Below are 22,927 nucleotides of genomic sequence, written 5' to 3' on the forward strand. Positions count from 1 at the left end.
CAACTTAGTCCCTTTCCTCAAGCGTAAAGCTCATAATGCTGTGTTCCAGAAGAACAAAAAGTTGTTAAGGATAAAAAAGAAAAGGAAGCTGCTAGGTTAAAAAACGTTACTTGTCCTTGTCAAAAAAAAATGTTACTTGTCAAGCACAAAGACCATGAGCTTCCTTTGTTTCTTGAGAAAGTTGGGTTTTGTAATTTCCTCATAGTTCAAGTGTGAGAGTATACAGTTATCTAGGTTCATTTTTTTTGGTAACCGAGGAATGTACAAGTGCTAGTTGGGGTACTGTTGAAACTCGGCCCGCACATCTACCTAACCCATACATCACATTTTATGCTCTTACCACTAAACCAAAACAAAGTCCTAGGGCCGCAGTCATCTTTATTCATAGGAAGTGAAGGCTGGGATTCTCTTATCTTTGCGAAGTATCCTAAAAATTTGGCTTCCATGGCCTTTATTTTCTGGTCTTATTGACCTATCTTTTACATTACACCCCTCACTTCGGCAAACTCCACTCTTTCTTTTCTTCTCTTTATCTTTTTCTTTTGGGGTGTTTGTGGGGAAGGGTGGTGTTTGAAGTTCGAACACAATCTTTTTGTTTTAGTGGTGGGATCCATTGAAGCAGTGCTTTGTTGGAGACCAGATTAAGTGGCATCAGTTATGGGGTTATTTGTTGAAAGAAAGAGTGTTGGTGAAATGATTAAGTTACAAGTAGAGATTAGATATCTTAACCCCTTCTAATTATTGGTGAATTGGCAATACTACTGTAGCCTCATGTTTTGCAGTGTTGCACTGAAGCCGAAGTTTTGATTAGCTGAGAATGTACTTTTCTTTTAATGGAGGAACAATACAAAATTTACTTAGTTTTATAAGTATGACTTCTTTTGCCAATCGACGTTAACACATTATACTTTGCTATTTCTAACAATTTTGCATAATTTGCTCCAGTCTCATATCATAAGGAACTTGATCAACAGCTTCAAATACAGTTCTGTTCTTGAATAGACTGCATTAATTTTCTTGTTCTTTGTACCTTTCCTTCTCTTCTTTCCTTCCCTAAATGTAGGGTAAAAGTTGGCACAGAACTTTTAGCAACCACACTACAGCGGCCTAAGTTGCTCGAACTTGGGTGCAGGTATCCGATACGGGCACGAATCCGAGTGTCGGATTCGGCAAAATCTAAATTTAAGATTCAGGGGTGCGGATGCACGTATGGATATGGGTGCGGGGATTCGGCTAATAAAATTCAAAATTATAAAAAATAGAGTTATAAAGATGTTATAAATTTTGAGAGCTACTATGTGAAAAACCCACCATCTATATCGCTGCTACTATCAACCAGAAGTCCGAACTCAAAACACGACCCCTTGAATTCTTGATTTTTATGAAACACAAAGCAGCAAAAATATGAAACAAAAGTACTACAATATTGAAGTTATGTCATTTTCTATGTCTTAAATCTGTTTTATTTTTAAAATGTGAGAAATCAAAATCTCAAATTTTCCCCCGAATTTGTCGATGAAGTATCCGAAGTTAGTTGACCGAATCCTGGACGTATCCCGCACCCACAGCCGTCCTGTGTCGAGAAACGAAGAGTCCGCGCAACTCAGACAGCGGCAAGAAGCTCTATGATGGGAGCTTTCTTTCTAATTTCAAGGATTAGGCTACTAAAAGTCAAAAGAGTTAGATTGTCATACAAAGTTCCCTTTGTTTCTTCTAATACCGGGGACTCGGCGATAGTTGGCGCACATGTTCAAGATTCCGGATTACCTCTATGTAGTGTTTCAACTTGTGACGTGCGTCTAATCTTCGTATCACTGCAACCACTAAACTTGAACCAAAACCCTGTGGGCTGTGGCCCATAAAATTCCCTGGTCCTACCATAGTCTAACAAATGATTGTAGGCACAGGTTTTACACATCCTAGAGCAAGGGGTAACTCGAATCTTCACTCAAGATGGAATCACGAGTGTAGATTATAGTAGGACAAAAGTCCTTATCGAAGACTATATGTTGAAAACTTGAAATTTTGCACCACATGACGACCCATATCATTGTACAGTGGACCAGGAGAATTTTAGATTTATTCTAGTACGTATCTTATAGGCTCGGGCGTTAGCTTATTTGGACACATCGTATTTATCTGTGTAGACAATGAATTGTGAATGAGGAACCGTATTCTGCAATGACTGGAATGTGGAAACTGACTTACTGGATGCCAACCAGTTAAGTGGTCCACACATCACTAATCATAGATGAAACTTCACCTTTCAATCATGACAAAGTCCATTATTGGTTATTATTGATCATAGTTCTTTTGTCTCTTGTTCTGGATCTCGCTTCTGGTACATTTGTTCACGGCATTCTGCCCACGTCACATGTATAATTAAAATTATGGAAATCAATTGTTAAATTATTCGTAATATACTAATTTCAATCAAACTATGGAAAGTCTGTTTTAATAAAGTATCTCGAGGAGCCTTGGCAATGCAGCCCAATCTAGTCTAAGGAGTAGTGAGACTGTGAAAGTTGTAGCAAAGGAAAAAAACTTTCACCAGTTTCTTGAATGAGAAACGGATGTTGGTGAAGAAAGGCGTGACAGATTACTTTGTATACATACGAAAGAGAATGGATGACTTGAAAAGGTTTCCATAGACAGAGAAGTAGACCACATAGCGAGCTTACAATTTGACGGATCGGAGAACCATAGTATTAGGGCCATAGATGATGAAAATGATCAAAGTTGAAAAGGAGAATGGTACTGCTAAATATTAGCGGAGTCCAGTCAGAGGCGGAGCCAGTATTTGAAGCTTATTGGTTCGGGTTTCTAGTTCTTTTAAGCTACTGGGTTCTACAATAATAATTTATACATATTCCATGAATTTTTCAAGACAAATACAGAGTCTGCACAAAAGCTACTGGGTTCGGCCGAACCCGTAAGCAGAAGGTTAGCTCCTCCCCGGAGTCCAGCAATCTGTGTATAAAAGGGAAGGATCCAACTGAAACAGTAGTAGTGATTCATGCTATACCCTTCTCACCATGGTTCCAATGCTACTCTCTTGGTCACTAAACTGTTCTCCTTGAGACACTTATATAATTGTCACTTAGCCAATTAAGTGATGCCCAAGGAATGAAGGTGGAGTACGATGATCCCGTTGTACAAGAACAAAGGAGGTATTCAAAATTGCAATAATTATAGGGATATCCAGTTACTTAGTCACACGATGAAAGTGTGGGAAAGGGTGGTAGAAGCGAGGGTTAGAAAGACAATGTCTATTTCTGAGAACCAGTTCGGTTTCATGCCGGGACGTTCGACTACGGAAGCCATCCATCTTGTTAGGCGAATAGGAAGAAAGATTTGCATATGGTGTTTATTGACCTAGAGAAAGCGTACGAGAAGGTCCCTCCGGAGGTCCTTTGGAAATGCTTGGAGGCTAGAGATGTTCCTGTAGCGTACATTAGAGAGATTAGGGACATGTATGCTGGAGCTAAAACTCGGGTGAGGATAGTGAGAGGAGATTCGGAACATTTTCCGGCTAGACGTGAGGCTTAATTCACAAGTCATCCCCAAGAGAGTAAGTTTCAAGTATCTCGGGCCAGTTATCCAAGGGGACAGGGAGATTGATGGGGATGTCACACACGGTATAGAGGCGGGGTGGATATGGAGGCTAGCATCTGGCGTTCTGTGTGACAAGAATGTGCCACCAAAACTTAAGAGTCAGTTCGACAAGGCGGCGGTTAGACTGGCTATGCTATATGGGGCAGAATACTGGCCAGTCAAGAACTCTCATATCGAGAAGATGAACATAGCCGAAATGAGAATGTTGCAATAAATGTGTGGGCACACTAGATTGGACAAAATTAGGAATGAGGTTATTTGGGAGAAAGTGGGTGTGGCCCCTATGGAAGATAAAATGCATGAAGCGAGGCTTAGATGGTTCGGGCATGTGAGAAGGAGAAGCCAAGATGCTCCAGTGAGGAGGTGTGAACGGCTGGCGCTGGCAGGTAGGAGAAGAGGTGAGGGCGGCCTAAGAAGCACTGGGGAGAGGTGATCAGGCAAGACATGGTGCGACTTCAGCTTACCGAGGACATGGCGCGACTTCAGCTTACCGAGGACATGACCCTTGACAGGAGGTTATGGAGGTCTAAGATTAGGGTAGAAAGGTAATAGGTCGTCGTGTGTTTTTCTGATCTGTTCCAGGTTTATTAGGGCTAGTTGACTAGTACATTGTCTTCGATTCTTAGAATGCTAGTATTAGGGTTATTTTAGTACTATCTTCCGCTTCGGTTTTCTAGTACCCTATCGTGTTATTGCTTGTGGATATTACTTTTGATATTGCTATTGCTACTGCTCTCTTCAATTTATTTTTCTCCGGTCCTTGCATTGTTGATATCATTTTCTTGGCCATTCCTATTCTTCCTCTCGAGCCGAGGGCCTTTCGAAAAAGTCTCCCTGCTCTCCAGGTTAGGGGCAAGGTCTACGTACATATTACCTTCCCCAGACCCCACTTGTGGGATCCCACTAGGTTGTTGTACTTAGCCAATTATGCAGCAAAGAGTGAAAATGAAAAAAAGATTATATAAAAGGAGAATTGGATCGGATCCAATGATTAAATTGGCTTGCCAAAAGATGCTTAACTAGTTAATTAAGGGTAGGGGTGTCAATGGATATTTAAAGACCGACTAAAACGACCGAACCGTACCATACCGAACCGATTTCTTTTAATAAAATCGTAGCTTTTTATGTAAATCTATAACCGTACCGATAATTAGGATAGGTTCTTTTTATTTTATGAAAATAAACCGAAAAATACCGAACCGTACCGAAAAAATTTACATGTTAAAATTATATTTATATATTAAGTTTAAAAATAATAAAGCATTTAATTTTTCTTGGTTCTTGTAATTATGAAAATAGTTACAAGCCAACAAGTAATTAAACACAAAATCTTAATTCCCAAACCTATTATGCTACTCCTATAAAAACTAAATTATTTTCAGTATATTCACTAGCAAGACACAAGGTATTGTAGCGATTATGAGTAGCAAACTACAATGTATTATGTTTCCTCTCGTTTGATTTAGATTTATCTTTTTAAATATTTAATCTTCTATAGACTTAATTCTTGAGTTTCAGTCTCAACTTGATTAATATATTTCCACTCGTGTGATTTATATTTTCTTTGTATTAATTTGCTTAATTTTTTGACGCTACGGTAGAATATTGATGGATCTATACTCTAGCCATCTTTCATATTTTCTTAATTCATCACCCTTTAAAATGTAAAAATATTTAGAGAGTTTTACTAAGTCCTATAAAAGTACGTATGTTACTGTATTTTACTTCTTCTAGTGACTTTTACATGACATTTAAGAAAAACCGAAAATTAACCGAAACGAACCGATACCGAAGAGAAACCGATATAGTTAGGACGGTTTCGAAAAGTCTAATTTTGGTTGTACATAATAGAATAACCGAACAATTGATATGGTACAAAATTTATAAAATAACCGGCCGAACCGAATCATTGACACCCCTAATTAAGGGCAACTAAGATATTATACTACTCCCAAGGATACATTGTTAGTCTAGAATCCAAGTATGTTGCCTATGAAATATAGCTATAGTAAATATCGATAAATGAGGCGAGATAACTATTCTATAAGGTTTCAGCTTCAACGAAATTGCAAAAATATTCAGAAATTCAACCACAACCTAGACAAGCAGAGCTCCAGTCATTTGAAACAAATTATTGTCAACTAGCTAGGGAATCAAACTAAGAAAAATTTGAGCAATAGACCAACTGAAAGACAAAATATATATTCAGAAAAGAATATTTGAAGTGACCTAATAGCAAAGATGATTTCAATTAGTGAATGTATTAAACCTACCACCTATTTTATGTATACAAATCACTTCTTTATGAATATAGTTAACAAGGCTCAGACAAGACTAATATTAATAGCAGTAAACCAGTAACCACAATTTAAACACGTGATATTACATTTTCAATGTAACCACTTGATCATTGGGTTACTTCCTTAAAAGCAACATGCCAACAAATGTACATACTTCGGTAACTTAGCTTGTAAATAAAGTAACAGCAAAACTTACTATCTTTAGCAGAAATCAACATGATTATGCTCTTAGTTTCTCGGCAACTTAAATAACTCTTTTCTTAGTAAATATCCATTCACAGGGATTATGTTAATCTTCTCTGGACCAGTACAACTCTTGCTCTTTAATAGCAAATACAGTACGTAATCCTTTTAATAGGAATTTTCGTTAATCAGAGATCCCTTTAACGAGTTTGATGAGATCTCATGCAAAATCATGTGGCAGTCGGTGGAAATGAAAAAGACAAAAATGGAGAAAAAGGAATCGAAAACGCCTTTATAAATTGTATCCTATGAACCTGTATACGAACAAAGTTGGGTAATATTTTCCGATTAAAGTATTCAATTGAATAATACTGCAGTAACTAACATCAACCGAATAAAACAAATATAACTAAGAAAAATAAAAATTGTTTGATCACAACAAATCAATCAACCGACCTAAGTTTTTATGTCAGAGAATCAAAACCACCTGTTTCATCACCGTCACAAGCGTCCAACAACAGAGTCCACTCATTTTCTCCGCCTCAATTCTCGCCCCACCGCCGCCGCCGCTCATCAGATTCCACATCATGGCCACTCTCTTTCATAATTCGCCTCAATTTTCCGACGGTCACAAGAAGGACGGTGGGTCCTTGCCCAAATCCATTGAAGACTTAGCTGAAACCGGAATCGACGCAAATCTCGACGAAAAATCACGAAACAAACGATCATCTTCCGACTGATCATTTACCCCTGGACCATCATCGAAATTCAAGGAGTAACTTAACGGGTCGTAATTGAATTTATTCGTTTTGGACCGGTTCTTGTTAAACCGGCGGATGAACGTCTTCCATTTAGGACCCGCCACGAGTTCCGACCACTCTCTAACTTTCTTAACGGCATTTATACCCTTATCCCACCAACGGGGTTCTTCCTTTTGATCGTTCGTTGAGATCCGTTCCCATACGCTGCGTCCGCACCTTAAAGACGGTAGCCAGAAACAACAGCCTCGTTTGGTAAATTCAAGCTCCTGTAATTCTTCGTTCACGTCGGGTTCTTTTTTGGAGAATTCCGGGTTGGTTTGACCCGCCATGTCGGAAAATTAGCAACAATTGCGACCAATTAAGATAGAATTGAAATTTAAACAGAGGAAGGAGAAGAAAATACCGCAGAAATGATGATCTCTACAAACCGCAGACCCTTTGAATTAGGGCTTTGTGGTTTGCAGAGAAAATGTGGATCTTTACAGAAACCCTAAAGCATTCTCAATTTCTTCCTCGATTTTCGATTCTATATATAAGGAGAGAAGAATATGAGAATGTTTACAAATTATAACGGAAAAATCGCAGGAATTAAGGGGAACCGGGAAATGCCGGTGACAAATTATGATTGGGACGGTGCTGGTGGTGAGGTGCACACAACTGTTAGGTACACAGCTGGAGCCAACCAATTATTGGGCCGAGGTTTTGTTTGTAATCGTGGCAATGTTTGATTGGAGGAACTGCTAATCAACTGTGGGCCTGTGTCGCGCCTCATAAGATAATGTAATTTCGCCTAGCAATTAACAGGTAGTTTAATTAAAAGTCACCTGTTGTTGCCGGTAATTTTAGCAAGGCCTTAAAGTCTTCAACGGTCGAAAATCTAAATCACTTATAGACTTTTCTTTACAAAGACTACAGTTCTGAGAAATAAAGACCCAAATATTGGCCGGACAAAGATTCATTCACATTCAGTGTACACAAAATAGATAAACATTCGATATAGAGAAATTTTCCTAAAGCCTTGCCGTTAGTTACAAAACGTAATTATAGTTTACCTAATAATCATTTATAAGTATAGAGGTGCAACGAATATAGTCTGTGTCAATTATATTCATTGCATGAACAAATACAACCAAGACAAAATACAAAAATACAGAAAAATAGAATATCAACCGAGCTACGAGAGCTTATTGCTCTCTTGTTTCAGTTCAAAACATTTGATTTCTTATTTCAGTACTACACGTGGATTTGCTAAAAAATTCAAATATAACTACGAATGATATTTTTTTAAAGTATTGTTACGAATGATAAATACAATGTATATATTTATTGTGTCGCATAATTTTCCTATACATTCTCATCTCAATTTATCAACAACAACAACGACCCAGTAAAATCTTACAAGTAGGGTTTGGGGAGGGTAGTGTGTACGCAGACCTTACCCCTATCCCTAAGGAGTAGAGAGCTTGTTTCTGAAACACCCTCGGCTCAAGAAGACGGAAAATACGAGAAGAGAATGGAAGGGACAATATATTAGTACCATCAAACAGAAACCAAAGAAATAATATTAGCATCACAAGAACTATAAAATAGTTGAAATACAATAACAAAACCAGAAAATAAGCCCGATGCTATGAAAACGTAAGGATAGGGAGAACACAATATAAACCCCTAGCAGTCTAAGACCACCCTTATCGAACTAGCCTCACCCCTGGACTCGATTACGTCCTAACCTACAACCATAATGCTCGACCTCCACACCTTCCTATCAAGGGCCATATCCTCGAAAATCTGCAGTAGCGCCATGTCCTCTCTAACCACTTCTCCCCAATACTTCTTAGGTCACCCTCTACCTCTTCTCGTCCCCGCCAGAGCCAAACTCTCGCACCTTCTCACCGGAGCATCATGGCTCCTCCTCCGCACATGCCCGAACCATCTGAATCTCGCTTCCCGTATCTTGTCATCCATAGGAGTCACGCCCACCTTCTCCCGAATAACTTCATTCCTAATCTTATCCATCTTAGTATGCCCGCACATCCACCTCAACATCCTCATCTCTGCCACTTTCATCTTCTAGATATGAGAGTTCTTAACCGGCCAACACTCTGCCCCAAACAACATAGTCGGTCTAACCACAGCTCTATAGAACTTACCTTTGATTAACGGTGGCACTCTCTTGTCACATGGGACTCCTAATGCTAACCTCCATTTTATCCACCCCTCCCCTACACGATGAGTGACGTCCTCATCAATCTCTCTGTCCCCCTGGATAATCGACCCCAGGTACTTAAAGCTACTTCTCTTGGGGATGACCTCTGCTCCAAGCTTCACGTCCATGCCTACTTCCCCCGACTCGGCGTTGAACTTATATTCCAGATATTCTGTCTTGGTCCTGCTCAATTGAAACCCTTAGACTCAAGGGTGTGCCTCCAAACCTCCAGCTTGTCGTTAACACCGCCTCGCATCTCATCAATCAAAACTATGCCTTCGGCGAATAACATATATCATGGCACCTCCCCTGAATGTGGTGTGTCAATGCGTCCATCACCAGGGCAAATAAGAACGGGCTGGTGATAATATATTATTATACTTAGTAGAGACGTTTGTGTAGATAACGTTTTTATATAATGGCAGTTTTAGAAGGCTATTAAAATCAAAACTTGCTGTACTGCAATTCAGATTATAGCATTTTAATAACCGAATTGTTTTTTCAGATACAAATTATTTGACTTTTTTCTCTCCAATTGGTTAATAATTTCATCATCTTGATATATAATTGCAAATAGTTTATTATTGATTACATTTACATTATAAAACGATGAGAAAAGAATATAGGTCAAGCTATGAAATTGCTCTTATATTAAAGTCATGTTGACGCCCTAGAACAAACGCATATAAGTAAAACAAAATAAAACTACTCATGAAATTTCAAGCATCATCGATTGATTGCCAAAATGAGTTGAATTAAAGAACAGTTGTCGAACCAATTATTGAACTAATAAAGATCAGTGCTTATGTTTTGTAGTGATTAAAATTGCACCTCTATAAAATTCTTGAAGTTCGTAATTTGTACCTAATTGAAATTCTCTTAAGATGAACCAACCTCTATATAAAACTCTTGAGTTCTTTATTTTCAACTAAAGATATTGTATTTATCATTATAAAGTAATACTAACTTTAGTCAACTTTGAGAAACAAAAGAAGGAGAATAAGTCTGTCTTGACTTATTCAGTAGAATAAAGTTCTAAGCTTCATATTCCACCAAACTCTTTGTGTGCCGATATGAGTATAGCTGGAGAAAGCTATCAGTGGCCTGGGGCCTTTGGGGATTATTCTCATTTGATATTCGGTATTTATATTGGGCTCGATTAAATTCGCATTCGTGATGAGTAATCTCATATAGAGAGAGTAAAATGCTTCCTCACAAAGATAATTTCATAGGCAAAACTAAAACTCAAAATATTTAGTTAAAGATAAAAAAATTATTTACTGCTCCATCACAATAGTTATGGGCGATTAGAGGGGAGTTGGATTAAAGGCTGAAACTGGAGAGAAAAGGGAATATGGAATCTAGTGGACGGTGTATCTGTTAGCACTTTGATTAGAGTGTTTGGTGATGTTTTTATTCCAATCTTTGTCTCCCAAATAATTCATAATTGTCGTATAATAACCAACTGCTCTTCAATCTTCTAGGGGAAGAAAAGGAGAGAGAAAAAAAACATAAAGTGATCATAGGTTGTCAACTTCATATCTTTTTTTACCAGCGTCTATAAGGCAGCTTAAGTTGTGGACATCATTTTCGGTATACAGCTACAGAGTAAGTTTTTTGTTGTTCTTGTTTGGCGATTCTTCACAGTTAGACAGCGAGATCTACGTACCTTTGTCAAAAGTAAGGGTGCTAAAGCACTCGTTAGTCGTTCTTTCTGTTTGTGATTGTGATTATCATGTCTATATGTTACTACAATGGATTTTATTAACATAATTTAGGAGGTATTATATGAAATGTCCAATCCAATCATCTCGACAACATATTGTTATGACTGTTAATCATAGAAGCTCGTTACGGAAATTTGATTTGACTGGTGATCCCGCCCAACTATGCCTCTTAAGAGGTCTAGCGGTCGTTGCAAATATAATCCGGTTTATAAGTGCGGAGTCGAATCCCACAGAAAATTAACCTACTAATTACAACCAGTAGACTCGCACGAATTCAAGTAATCAACCTTCAGAAATATTAAATAACGATTTGAATGTTTACTAACTAAGAGCAAAGTAATTAAAATGCAGTAATTTATAACTAACAGAGAAAAGGTTGTGGACAAGATTTGGAACAGTCTAAGGTTATGATTTCCCGTATTGTCTGAATCGTCCCCGCTACGCTTCCTATAAATTTGCCTAAGTATTCTCTACCGATCGTGAGTACTTTGAGTGTCGTAATTCTCTTCCAAGTAACTACAACAATTTACTAGACGTATTCTTCCGAACTACGCTAGCTGGCTCTAATTTACCGCTCACTAGGATCGCACCAAGGTTTCGTTATTCCTAATTCCATCTTTAAACCCTCCGTATTAATTCCTCACATACGTTAGGAGTGATGTTGTTCAACAATTACCTAAATATGTATTCTTTTTCAAGAAATACGCACTAAATAGGCAAAGTCGATTGAGAGCTCTTCAATCAACCACAATGTAAACGTAGTTGAATAAGTAGAAAAAAAAAAAAAACAAAGGCAAATCTATATTAAACTTAGTAGAAAATCATCCTCCAATAGGTTCCATCAAACCCTAGATTAGAAGTTTAGCTACTCATATTCGTAGTAATAATTTTTCAAGTATTTTGCATGAGCAAATTACAAAGAAAAGATGAAGGAATGAAGAACTCGATGATTTTCTCCTCCAAAAATTATTCCACATAATGTTCTTGCCTCCGGTCGTCAAAACTCTCCTAAAATGGTGTTTAATGACTATTTATATGTGTATCGACAAGACCTAGACAAAACAAAAGTCCAAAACCAAAAAAGAGACGAAATAGGCTTTTAAAATCCGGAACACCCTCGCTATAAGCTTCGGATCACGGCCTCTATCGCGAGCTCCATCTCGCTGTAACCCCGGCGGCGCAAGCTCAAACGCGAGCTTTAATCCTCGCCTCGCCTGCTATAACGCGAGCAAATTGGCTCGCTACACTTGCTGCTGCTTCGTTTCTCATTCTGCCTAACTTTTCCATTTCACATTTTCTCTTCTTTTTTCCAATTCTTCTTTTGTCTTCTTTTGATTTGTCTTCAATGTTGGCACAATAATATATCATAATATTTTCAGTCATCAAATAATCACGAACCATTCTTGTAATATATAAAATACACATAAAATCTCTACTTTGCTCCCAATTTCGCCTTCAACGTACCTACACATAAAATAAACTCAATTAAGCACAAATGTAGTATAGTTTAGCATTAAAGCCCCAAATGTAAGGTAAGTAATGCACTAAAAATATGGAATTTTAGCCAAACATCACTACTCCACACTTAAACGTTGCTCGTCCTCGAGCAATCAAACTACAATTTATATAGACACGACTTTTTAAAATAATTCTCCTAACTCATCACACCAAGAATCTTTAAAATAGACTAAGCACAAGGGTGTAACATCTTCACCTCAAGATTTGACTCGCAAGTACCATGCATTATTCACAACTTACTCACTTACTCTAAACATATAGGTCAATGACATTACATTTCCTTCATGAATCAAGTGCCCTCACACAACAAAAGAGAGTAGTTCCACACACAATAAAATTTAAGAACAATTAGGAACTCAAGATAGAAGGAATTCACTCACTCTCAGAAATAACATTCATATGCCACAAAAGATGCACCATAGAATTGCCTGTAGTGTACTACTCTACTAATCGAGCTCATTCAGTCTAGGATCAAGCAGGACTTTAATTGGTTATAATGTAGGTTGCGGGTCGGGTAGGATACATTTGGATACAATAGTGACTACACCTCCCTAAGCACTTTAATACATATAATTTAACATTTAAAACTCCATACTTATGTCAAAACATAACTCCACATTCACATCAATGTATATTAACTCCATGCTTCTTTAAGCACAATTATATCAAGAGTCACCACTGTCAAGGGATATTTTTCACAACAATACAACTATTTTTTTATTTCTTTTTCAATTCAAGTGGTTTATTTTTTCAAACAGTGCACCTTTCTCCTTATTTCATTAGATCCACTCAAAATCCAAACCAACCACCCCACACTTTAACTTTTACAAAGTTCATAACAATTCAAGTGCTCATGAGAGGTGAAAAGGTTCAAATAGATGGTTAATTCAAATAAATGGATAAGGCTTGTAATGTGGTTGTCAAAGAAACAAGATTACAGACTCATAGGGGTTAACTACGTTACATAACAATTAGGCGGATAAACTATATATGTCTGGCTCAACAAAGAAATGCCTATATCACTTCCAAGACTGAACAAAACTACTATTTCGCTTTGCAAACAACACGGGACAAGTTCTAGATATCAAATGCAATGCACATAATAACACACAAACCTCACACGCACATGGAACATAACTCACTCGGGATTGGTTTCATCAAGACACTCTAGTCAAAGCAGTTAAGCAAAGTTAAGATTATACGATTTAAGGTATTTATACAAGAGTCAAAAACTGAGCCTAAGCGTCATAACCAAAGTACTCACTATTCTCAAGGCATAACAAAGTCAAGAGATATTGCTTCAATTCAATTCATATCACAATGGCTCCTACTCCTAAAAAAATTAAAACTAACTACACCCGATTCAAACAAAACCCTTGAAAAAGAACCGCGGTACAAAGAAAAACCAAGGGAGAATTACTACACTACTTACAAAGAAAATCTTTTTTTGTCCTTTTTCTTTAGACTTAAATCCCTCAAGAAAACTGTCTAGGAGATCCATCGTCGGGAAAAGTCCAATTTTTCAACTTTTTTTTTTTTCAAAAGTACTCACTTTTTCGATTTTTTTTCTATGCTAAAATAGAAAAGACGAAACTAAAAAAAATCAAAACAAGAAATAATTAGTGTATCTAATATCTACGAGTCACACCCCACACTTAATCTAGGCAATGTCCTCAGTGAATATATAAATTCACAAAAAAGAAAATAGTGGTATGAAAACTCCCTGATCAGTCCTCGTCATCGCTTTCATCTTCGAAGGCCCCATCTGCAGTTGTCCACACCTCATCCTCTGCTCCCTCCTTAGCATCATCATCATCCTCCTCCTCGGACTGCTCTGGCTCGGCCTCAGATTGCTCTGGTGTGTTGACATCCTCATCCTCTGGGAGTTGGTGGCCATCGCCAAGCCTAACCAGCTGCTGGGCATGAGCATTGAGCGGGAAACGCTCCTCCAAGATGGCCCTCTCTTATGTAATGGCCGGCCGTCCCCCAATCCTAAGCTGCAAGTCCATCATCCCATATAAATGGGCCAAAAAGTTGTCATCTCGAGCATTGCGCTCGGCACCTGTCAGTGAAGCCATAGCATTTTCTTCCTTAACCCGGATGCTTGTGACGTCCATTAGTCGTAGGGGCGGAGGAATGACTATATCAAAAGCTTTCTCCTCCTCCACCTCTTCTTTTCTTAGGCACTGAGTCAACATGTTCGCAAAGGACATTCGATCAATTATCTTGCTTGTTCTCACTTGGGTCATCTGGTAGCGTATTAAGTGGCCCATATTTACTTTCTGGCCAGTCATTAGGAAGTATAACACGCATGTCTTTTCACGGCTAATAAGAGTGTCATGGTTGCATGGTAGTAGCCGCGTGTTAATCAATTTCAACCACACATAAGCTTCTGACTTCATTTTTTTCTTAGGAAATTTCCTATGGCGATTGGTTTTCTTGTCACGAACCCAAGCCACCACAGAATTGACACTACAGAGAGTGTGTCTCAGTGCTCGATACGTTGGATGGGTGATGAAGTTGTCCAAGGGTTCCTGTGGAACATCCGGCGCACCTAAAATATTGCATATAGCTGATGTTGAAAAATCAATCAACCTTCCCCGAATAGGCACTGGCTGCTGAGGATTATTTGGATCAAAATCGACATAAAACTCCCGAACAAGGTTGACATTGATATCCCCGGTGTTTCTAAACACATAGCTCAACCCAAGATCATGAATACCTTTCCAGATTGCTTGATACTTGGCTTGTAGGTGACACTCATGAACAGCTGACTCAGAATGTATATGTCTCGACCGACAACACTTGTACCAGTCCTTGACATTTGGGGGTATGCTCTTAAGTCCAAATTCTCGTTGTCCCCCAGGTTGTGGGCGAGTGGATGCTATAGCTGTAACTGCTTGCAATCCTTAAACATGGCTTGCAGTGGCTTCCCTTCCTTTTCTCTTTTTCAGTGGAGGTACGGAGGAAGCCTTGGCTTTGGACGGAGCAGTGGCTTTGCCCTTGCCTTTACCGTTATCCTTCTTAGGAGGCATGTTCATACCTACACACGTGAACATTAGTAAGTTTTAGACGCATTGAATCACTTCAAAACATGGTCTTTCGACCCCACACTTAAGAGTTCATCACATGATGTTCAACAATTTTTTAGGCTACTCAGACTTCACCTCGTTCTTTTCGCATGAGAATCAAGCACTGGCACAATGATATCTTCTACAATTTCGGAGCATCGGGATACCGGTGAGCCACCCCATACTTAAAATATCAAGTGGTGCATGGCGACATAGCACTAGTATTATAATCCCGGAGACTCGGGCTCCAATGGGGACAAAGAGTGCCTTTGAGGCATGTTGCCAAACACTTAGTGTACGCTAGTGTTGTTAGAATGGTTATAGGTATATGGGATTGCCTCACCCTCCCCAAATAGGCTTGGGGATTTCATGTTACTACCCTTGCACACAACAACAATACCAAACCTATGGGATTAGGATGAGCAAGCACGTTATTACTATGAAGATATACCCACAAGTTGTTGGATTTGCATTACTTAATTCTTGCCAAAGAAAAGAGTTAGAAACATACCTTAGATGCGTAGTAGGAGGGAATGCTCTTCAATTGATGTTGCAAGTGAGTGAAGGAATGTATGAGTGATTGTCTTCAATGGGGTTTATGAGATTGGGGCGGCAGTAGATAGGTTTGTGCAATTTAGGAATGGAGTGTGTTGTGAGATGGGAAAAATCGGATGGGCAGTGTATTTGTTTTAAGTGAGGCGTGTGTGTTTATGTTAAGGTTTAATGGGAATAAGTTAGAAGAAAAAAAAAGATTACAATGGGTTTCCTCCCAACGAGAGCCTTAGTTGACGTCACGGCATGACGAATACAACATTACAATGGGTTGCCTCCCACAAAGCGCCTGATTTAACGTCGTGGCACGATGCAGACAATCGAATCTAAGGTTCACTCAACATTTTTGGCTCATGCAAATAAGTCACTGATACCACTTTTTCCTCATTCATGATTAAGTAATGTTTCAACCTTTGCCTAATAACACTAAACTTGCGAGAACCATCTTCTGATGCAATTTCTACGGCTCTGGTGGGATGCATCTCTCGCACATGGAATGATCCTGACCATCTTGACTTCAACTTGCCTGGAAACAACTTCAATCTCGAATTGTATAATAATACCACATCTCCGGGTTTAAAATTTTGCTCAAGAATGTTTTTGTCATGCACCAGCTTTATTCTTTCCTTACATAACCTTGTACTCTCAAAAGCATGGTAACTGAACTCATCAAGTTCATGCAGCTCTGTGACTCTACTCGTTCCAGCGGCCTCCAAGTTGAGATTTAATTATCGTAACGCTTAGAAGGCTTTATGCTCTAACTCCACCGGTAAGTGACATGCCTTTCCAAACACTAATTTGTACTGTGACATACGAATCGGAGTTTTGAATGCAGTGCGGTAGGCCCATAGCGCATCATCCAATTTTCTCACCCAATCAGTACGAGTAGCATTTACAGCTTTGGTCAAAATACTCTTGATTTCTATGTTTGACACCTCTACTTGCCCACTTGTTTGTGGGTGGTACGGAGTGGCAACCTTATGGCGAACGCCATATTTCTCCAACAAATTTGCAAAGGCTCAGTTGCAGAAGTGGGTGCCTCAATCACTGATGATCGCTCTTGGAGTACCAAATCAGGTGAAGATATATTTTCTCAGGAAACCAATAACTCCCTTCGCATCATTTGTTGGAAGTGCCACGGCTTCTACCCATTTCGAGACATAGTCCACGGCTACCAGTATGTACTTCTTACTATATGAGATGACAAATGGTCCCATAAAATCGATTCCCCATACATCAAATACTTCCACCTCTTGAATTGGGCTCATGGGCATCTCATGTCAGCGAAAAATATTCCCCATCCGTTGGTACTCATCATAGCTTTTCACCCAGAAGTGTGCATCTTTAAACAATGTTGGCCAATAAAAACTCAACTCCAGCACTTTAGCAGTTGTCCTTACTCCTCCAAAATGACCTCCATACGGGGAAGCATGACATGCCTGCAAAACAGAAGGTTGGTATATCTCGGGAATGTATCTTCGGATCATATTATCAATACAAATCCTAAAGAAATATGGTTTATCCCAGAAATACATGCGACAATCACGAAAGAACTTTTTCTTTTGCATAGAGGACAAGTCATAGGGAACAATACCGCTTGCCAGGTAATTTGCAATATCTGCATACCATGGCGTTACCTCAAGGCTCGTGGCTAAAAGTTGTTCATCTGGGAAAGTCTCCATGATCTCTTCCACCTCAACCTTCTTTTCAGCTCCTTCAAGCCTGGACAAATGATCAGCAACTTGGTTTTCTGTTCCCTTTCGGTCACAGATTTCCAAGTCGAACTCTTGCAGCAGTAGCACCCATCAAATTAGGTGTGTCTTTGACTCCTTCTTCTGAATTAGGTACCTGAGAGCAGCATGATCAGTATAAACATTTGAGCCTATCAGGTATGACATGAATTTGTTAAACGTGAACACCACTGCTAGCATCTCTTTCTCTGTCACTGTGTAATTCAGTTGGGCACCACTCAAGGTTCTACTTGCATAGTAGATCGAATGCATGACTTTATCTTTTCTCTGCCCAAGAACTGCTCCCACAGAATAGTCGTTTGCATCACACATCAGCTCAAAAGGTTGTCCCCAGTCAGGTGCCACTATGATTGGTGCAGTAACCAGTCTCTTCTTCAGCTCCTCAAACGCTACCCTGCAGTCATCAGAAAATACAAAGGGGTGATCTTTTACAAGCAATTTACACAAAGGGTTAGAAATTTTGGAGAAATCTTTTATAAACCGCTTGTAGAAGCCGGAATGAAGGTTCTACTTGCATAGTAGATCGGATGCATGACTTTATCTTTTCTCTGCCCAAGAACTGCTCCCACAGCATAGTCGTTTGCATTATACATCAGCTCAAAAGGTTGTCCCCAGTCGGGTGCCACTATGATTGGTGCAGTCACCAGTCTCTTCTTCAACTCCTCAAACACTACCTTGCAGTCATCAGAAAACACAAAGGGGTTATCTTTTTCAAGCAATTTACACAAAGGGTTGGCAATTTTGGAGAAATCTTTTATAAACTACCTGTAGAAGCCGGCGTGACCAAGAAAATTTCTTATGGCCTTGACAGAAGTGGGTGGAGGTAACTTCTCAATTATATCAACCTTAGCACGGTCCACTTCAATGCCCTTACTTGACACTAGATGTCCCAAGACTATACCTTCATGTACCATGAAATGACATTTTCCTAGTTCAGCATCAGATTAGTCTCCATACACCTCTTCAATACTCTTTTCAAGTTCATAAGGCAATCATCGAATGAGTTCCCCACCACTGAGAAGTCATTCATGAAAACCTCCATTATTTCCTCTACCATATCTGTAAAAATGGCTATCATGCACCTTTGGAATGTGGCGGGTGTGTTGCATAGGCCAAATGGCATTCTCCGAAAGGAATAGATGCCATACCGTCAGGTGAACGACATTTTCTCTCTATCCTCTGGGGCAATAGATCTGGTTATACCCTGAGTATCCATCCAGAAATGAAAAATGGGACCTCCCCGCTAATCTGTCTAGCATCTGATCAATGAATGGCAGCGGAAAATGGTCTTTTCGGGTGGTCTTGTTCAATCTTCTGTAGTCCATGCAAATTCGTCATCCCGTGACTGTTCTTATTGAGATCAGCTCGTTGTTCTCGTTTTGCACCACTGTCATTTTACCTTTCTTTGGCACACACTGAACTGGGCTAACCTAGTTGCTGTCGGAGATGGGGAAAATGATTCCCGCAACTAACCACTTGATCACCTCCTTTTTCACGACTTCTTTCATGTAGGGGTTCAGCCTTCTTTGATGTTCTCTGGAAGGTTTGTACCCATCTTCCAGTAAAATCTTGTGCATATAGAAGGCCGGGCTGACCCCCTTAATATCTGCAATGGTCCAACCAATTGCAGTTTTGCACTCTATCAACACCTGCAAAAGCTGTTCTACCTGCACATCTAACAAACCAGATGAGATAATAAAAGGTAAAGTCGAGTTAGGTCCCAAGAATGCATACCTGAGGTGAGATGGTAGCGACTTTAATTTCAACTGTGGTGGCTCTTCGATCGATGGCTTAGATGGAGGATTCCTTCTCTCTTCTAAGTGTAAAGACTCAAATTTGGGCTCTCTTTTCTAGTACCATTGACCTTCAAGAGCCAACACCCACTCTACCAAGTCCTCACCATTTACCTCTTCTAAGTTCATGAGGCAGACCGCAAGAGGATCTTTTGCATTAAGTGCCTCATCATCTTCCTCCATTATCACATCCACAGCTTCTATCAAAGAGCAATTTGCAAACTCACTGGGTCGCCGCATAGACTTTTGGACATTAAATGTTATTTCTTCATCATTCAATCTCATCTTTAGCTTTCCAGTTTCACAATCAGTTAGAGCTCTCCCAGTGGCCAAGAATGGCCTTCCCAAAATTATGGGAATCTCTTCGTCAACACGGTAGTCCAGAATGACAAAATCTACCGGAAACACAAACTTTCCAACCTGCACCAGTACATCATCCAGTATACCTGATGGCCTCTTCACCGTTCGGTCGGCTAGCTATAGTAACATGGACGTGGGTCTTGCTCTTCTAATTACTAACCTTTTATAGATAGCCAAGGGCATCAAGTTTATGCTCGCCCCCAAATCACACAATGGTTTAGTAAAAGCATAGCTGCCTATTGTGCATAGGATTGTGAAACTCCCTGGGTCGGACAACTTCTCAGCTATGGGTCTCGTCGCAACAGCACTGCATATCTGAGTTAGTGTAACAGTGGCCAAGTCTTGAACGTCGAACTTGCGAGACATCAAGTCCTTCAACCTTTTTGCATACCCAGGCATCTCCCTCAAGGCGTCAATCAATGGAATGTCCACCTGGATTTTGTTTAACATCTCCATGAATTTTTTATACTGCTCATTCTTCTGATATTTGGCCAATCTCTGTGGGAAGGGTGCTGGAGGTCGCTTCTTTCCTGTGACTTGAGTTTGATCCTGCTAGGGCACTGTTTCTAATGCCTTCTCTTGCACTACCTCAGTCTCCTTCGCAGCCTCTTTTTATTTGCTTGTTTCCTCTTGTGCATGTTGTACTGTTACCTCTATTAACCCTATTGAATCATCTACCTCAATTGGTACTGGCACAAGTATCTCAGTTTGTCGGCTTCCGCGAGTAATTTCTTACTCTAGATCAAGATCTCTACCATTTCTTAGACTCATCGCCATAAGCTGCTTCGGGCCCTGCTCTTTTGGATTGACATGTGTGTTTGCATGTAACGTCCCTTGGGTCGATTATTCAGAGCCATTGATATCTTCCCTAATTGAATCTCAATGCCTTTTATCGATGAGTCATCTGCTTCCACCTTCTCTTGTATTTTTCCATTGGACCCATTCAATTATTGCAGCATTCCTTTAATTTCAGACAACCCATCATCTTGTCTCAGTATCTGTTGTTGTTGAGGCTGTTGATAAGCTAGCTACTGATTTTTCTGATTGTATCCCTGTTGCCTTTGGTAAGGCACAACTTGACCTTGTGGTCGCATAGCTCCAGGATTGTTATTATTATTGTACTGCTGATGTGCTGGTCTATACTAATGTTTCTGTTGCCCCCAATTCTAACCACCTTGCCTCTGTCCTCCATAGTTGCCCACATAGTTCATATTTTCCTGATAGTTCTGGTTGTCACTTTCACCATTCCACGAGCACACATATGGTTGGTTAATACATGGTGTACATAAGCCTCCATTAGTCGGGTCAACTACATGTACCTGCTTCTGGCCTGATTCGTCAATCTTCTTGGTGAGGATACTCATTTGCGTCATCAGAGTGGCCATATTCTCGGCTATGGAATTGTTTGGGTCCAAAGCCACTAAGTGAACTCAGAGGTGATTGTCGTGTCTCTTGTCATCCATCCTGAGTTTTGAGCCATTTTATCTAGCAGGACTTTACACTCTCTAAATGATTTGCTAAAAAATGCTCCTCCTACTGAAGCATCAACATCGGCCTTCAAGCTATCTGCCAATCCCATATAAAACCTTTGTCCCAACATCTGATCTGGAATGCCATGATGTGGACACTTAACCAGCATCCCCTTGAACCTCTCCTACGTTTCTTGTAGTGTTTCAGCTGATTTCTGCCTGAAGCTCAATATCTCACCAACTTGCTTGGTAGTCTTATTTGGCGGGTAGAACTTGTTCAAGAATTGCTTGACCAATTCCTCCTATGTGGTGATGGAATTTATGGGGAGAGATTTGATCCAAGTATGAGCTTCTCCAGTCACTGAGAATGGAAACAATAATAGTCTGATTGCTTCCTGTGTCACATTCGGATGCCTTTGAGTGACACAAATTGACAAAAAGTTTTTCAGATACTGCTGTGGATCTTCAATGTATGACTCTAAGAATAGTCCCTTATTTTGCAGTAGATGTAGCATGTTATTTATGATTTGAAATAACTCCGCTTGTATCTGCGGGACTGTAATTGCGGTTGTCAGATTTTCAGTGGTGGGTTGTGCCCAATCATACAAGGTCACTTCTGGCACAAGAGGTGCCACACCCTGATTATTCGGGTCAATCACATTGTTTCGGTTATTTTGGTCGTCTATGACGTCACCCATGTCTAGTTCGATTCGTTCTGTTAAGTTTTGTTGTCGTTTGTCCTTCTTGTTTGCATGATTTAATGCCTAAAAAACTTTTTCAGGATTCGATAATGCTTCAAACAATTCACCAGTTCTTGAGGAATTTCTAGGCATGCACATGTAACACCCAAGACTACAAACGTTAGAATTTCAATATAATTAATTTAAAATGAAGAAAATTAATTAAACTAAGAATCCTAGAAATTCTTCTAGCTATAATTAATAACACCGTTAAGTCCCCGGCAACAGTGCCAAAATTTGATCCCCCCCCCCAACTATGCCTCCTAAGAGGTCTAGCGGTCGTTGCAAATATAATCCGGTTTACAAGTCCGGAGTCGAATCCCACATGGAATTAACCTACTAATTACAACTACTAGACTCGCACGAATTCAAGTAATCAACCTTCAGAAATATTAAATAACGATTTGAATGTTTACTAACTAAGAGCAAAGTAATTAAAATGTAGTAATTTATAACTAACAGGGAAAAGGTTGTGGACGAGATTTGGAACAGTCTAAGGTTATGATTTCCCCTATTGTCGGAATCCTCCCCGCTACATTTTTTATAAATTTGCCTAAGAATTCTCTACCGATCGTGAGTACTTTGAGTGTCGTAATTCTCTTTCGAGTAACTACCACAATTTACTAGATGTATTCTTCCAAACTACACTAGCTGACTCTAATTTACCGCTCACTAGGATCGCACCAAGGTTTCGTTATTCCTAATCCCATCTTTAAACCCTCCATATTAATTCCTCACATACGTTAGGAGTGATGTTGTTCAACAATTACCTAAATATGTATTCTTTTTCAAGCAATACGCACTAAATAGGCACAGTCGATTGAGAGCTCTTCAATCAACCACAATGTAAACGTAGTTGAATAAGTAGGAAAAAAAAACAA

At 39.5% G+C, this 22,927-nt stretch overlaps 1 protein-coding gene and 1 non-coding gene across 2 annotated transcripts; one reads left to right on the forward strand and one right to left on the reverse strand.

Annotated features, from left to right (window-relative positions):
* Window positions 1-6,484: 6,484 nt before the first annotated feature.
* On the reverse strand, window positions 6,485-7,354 carry LOC104095547 (uncharacterized). The gene has a single exon (XM_009601696.4). It carries the CDS (start codon window positions 7,186-7,188, stop codon window positions 6,727-6,729), a length of 462 nt encoding a protein of 153 aa, XP_009599991.1. The 5' UTR covers window positions 7,189-7,354; the 3' UTR covers window positions 6,485-6,726.
* A 14,093-nt stretch (window positions 7,355-21,447) lies between these two features.
* LOC117276604 (small nucleolar RNA R71) lies at window positions 21,448-21,554 on the forward strand. The gene has a single exon (XR_004506871.1). It is a non-coding gene; the product is annotated as a small nucleolar RNA R71 (small nucleolar RNA).
* The last annotated feature ends 1,373 nt before the right edge of the window (window positions 21,555-22,927 follow it).

The sequence above is a fragment of the Nicotiana tomentosiformis genome, chromosome 2 (assembly GCF_000390325.3).
Source record: "Nicotiana tomentosiformis chromosome 2, ASM39032v3, whole genome shotgun sequence".
Lineage (NCBI taxonomy): Eukaryota > Viridiplantae > Streptophyta > Magnoliopsida > Solanales > Solanaceae > Nicotiana > Nicotiana tomentosiformis.

What these genes read in the sequence shown, in the direction of transcription:
- LOC104095547 (XM_009601696.4), bottom strand. Translation starts at nt 7,188, where the DNA reads ATGGCGGGTCAAACCAACCCGGAATTCTCCAAAAAAGAACCCGACGTG.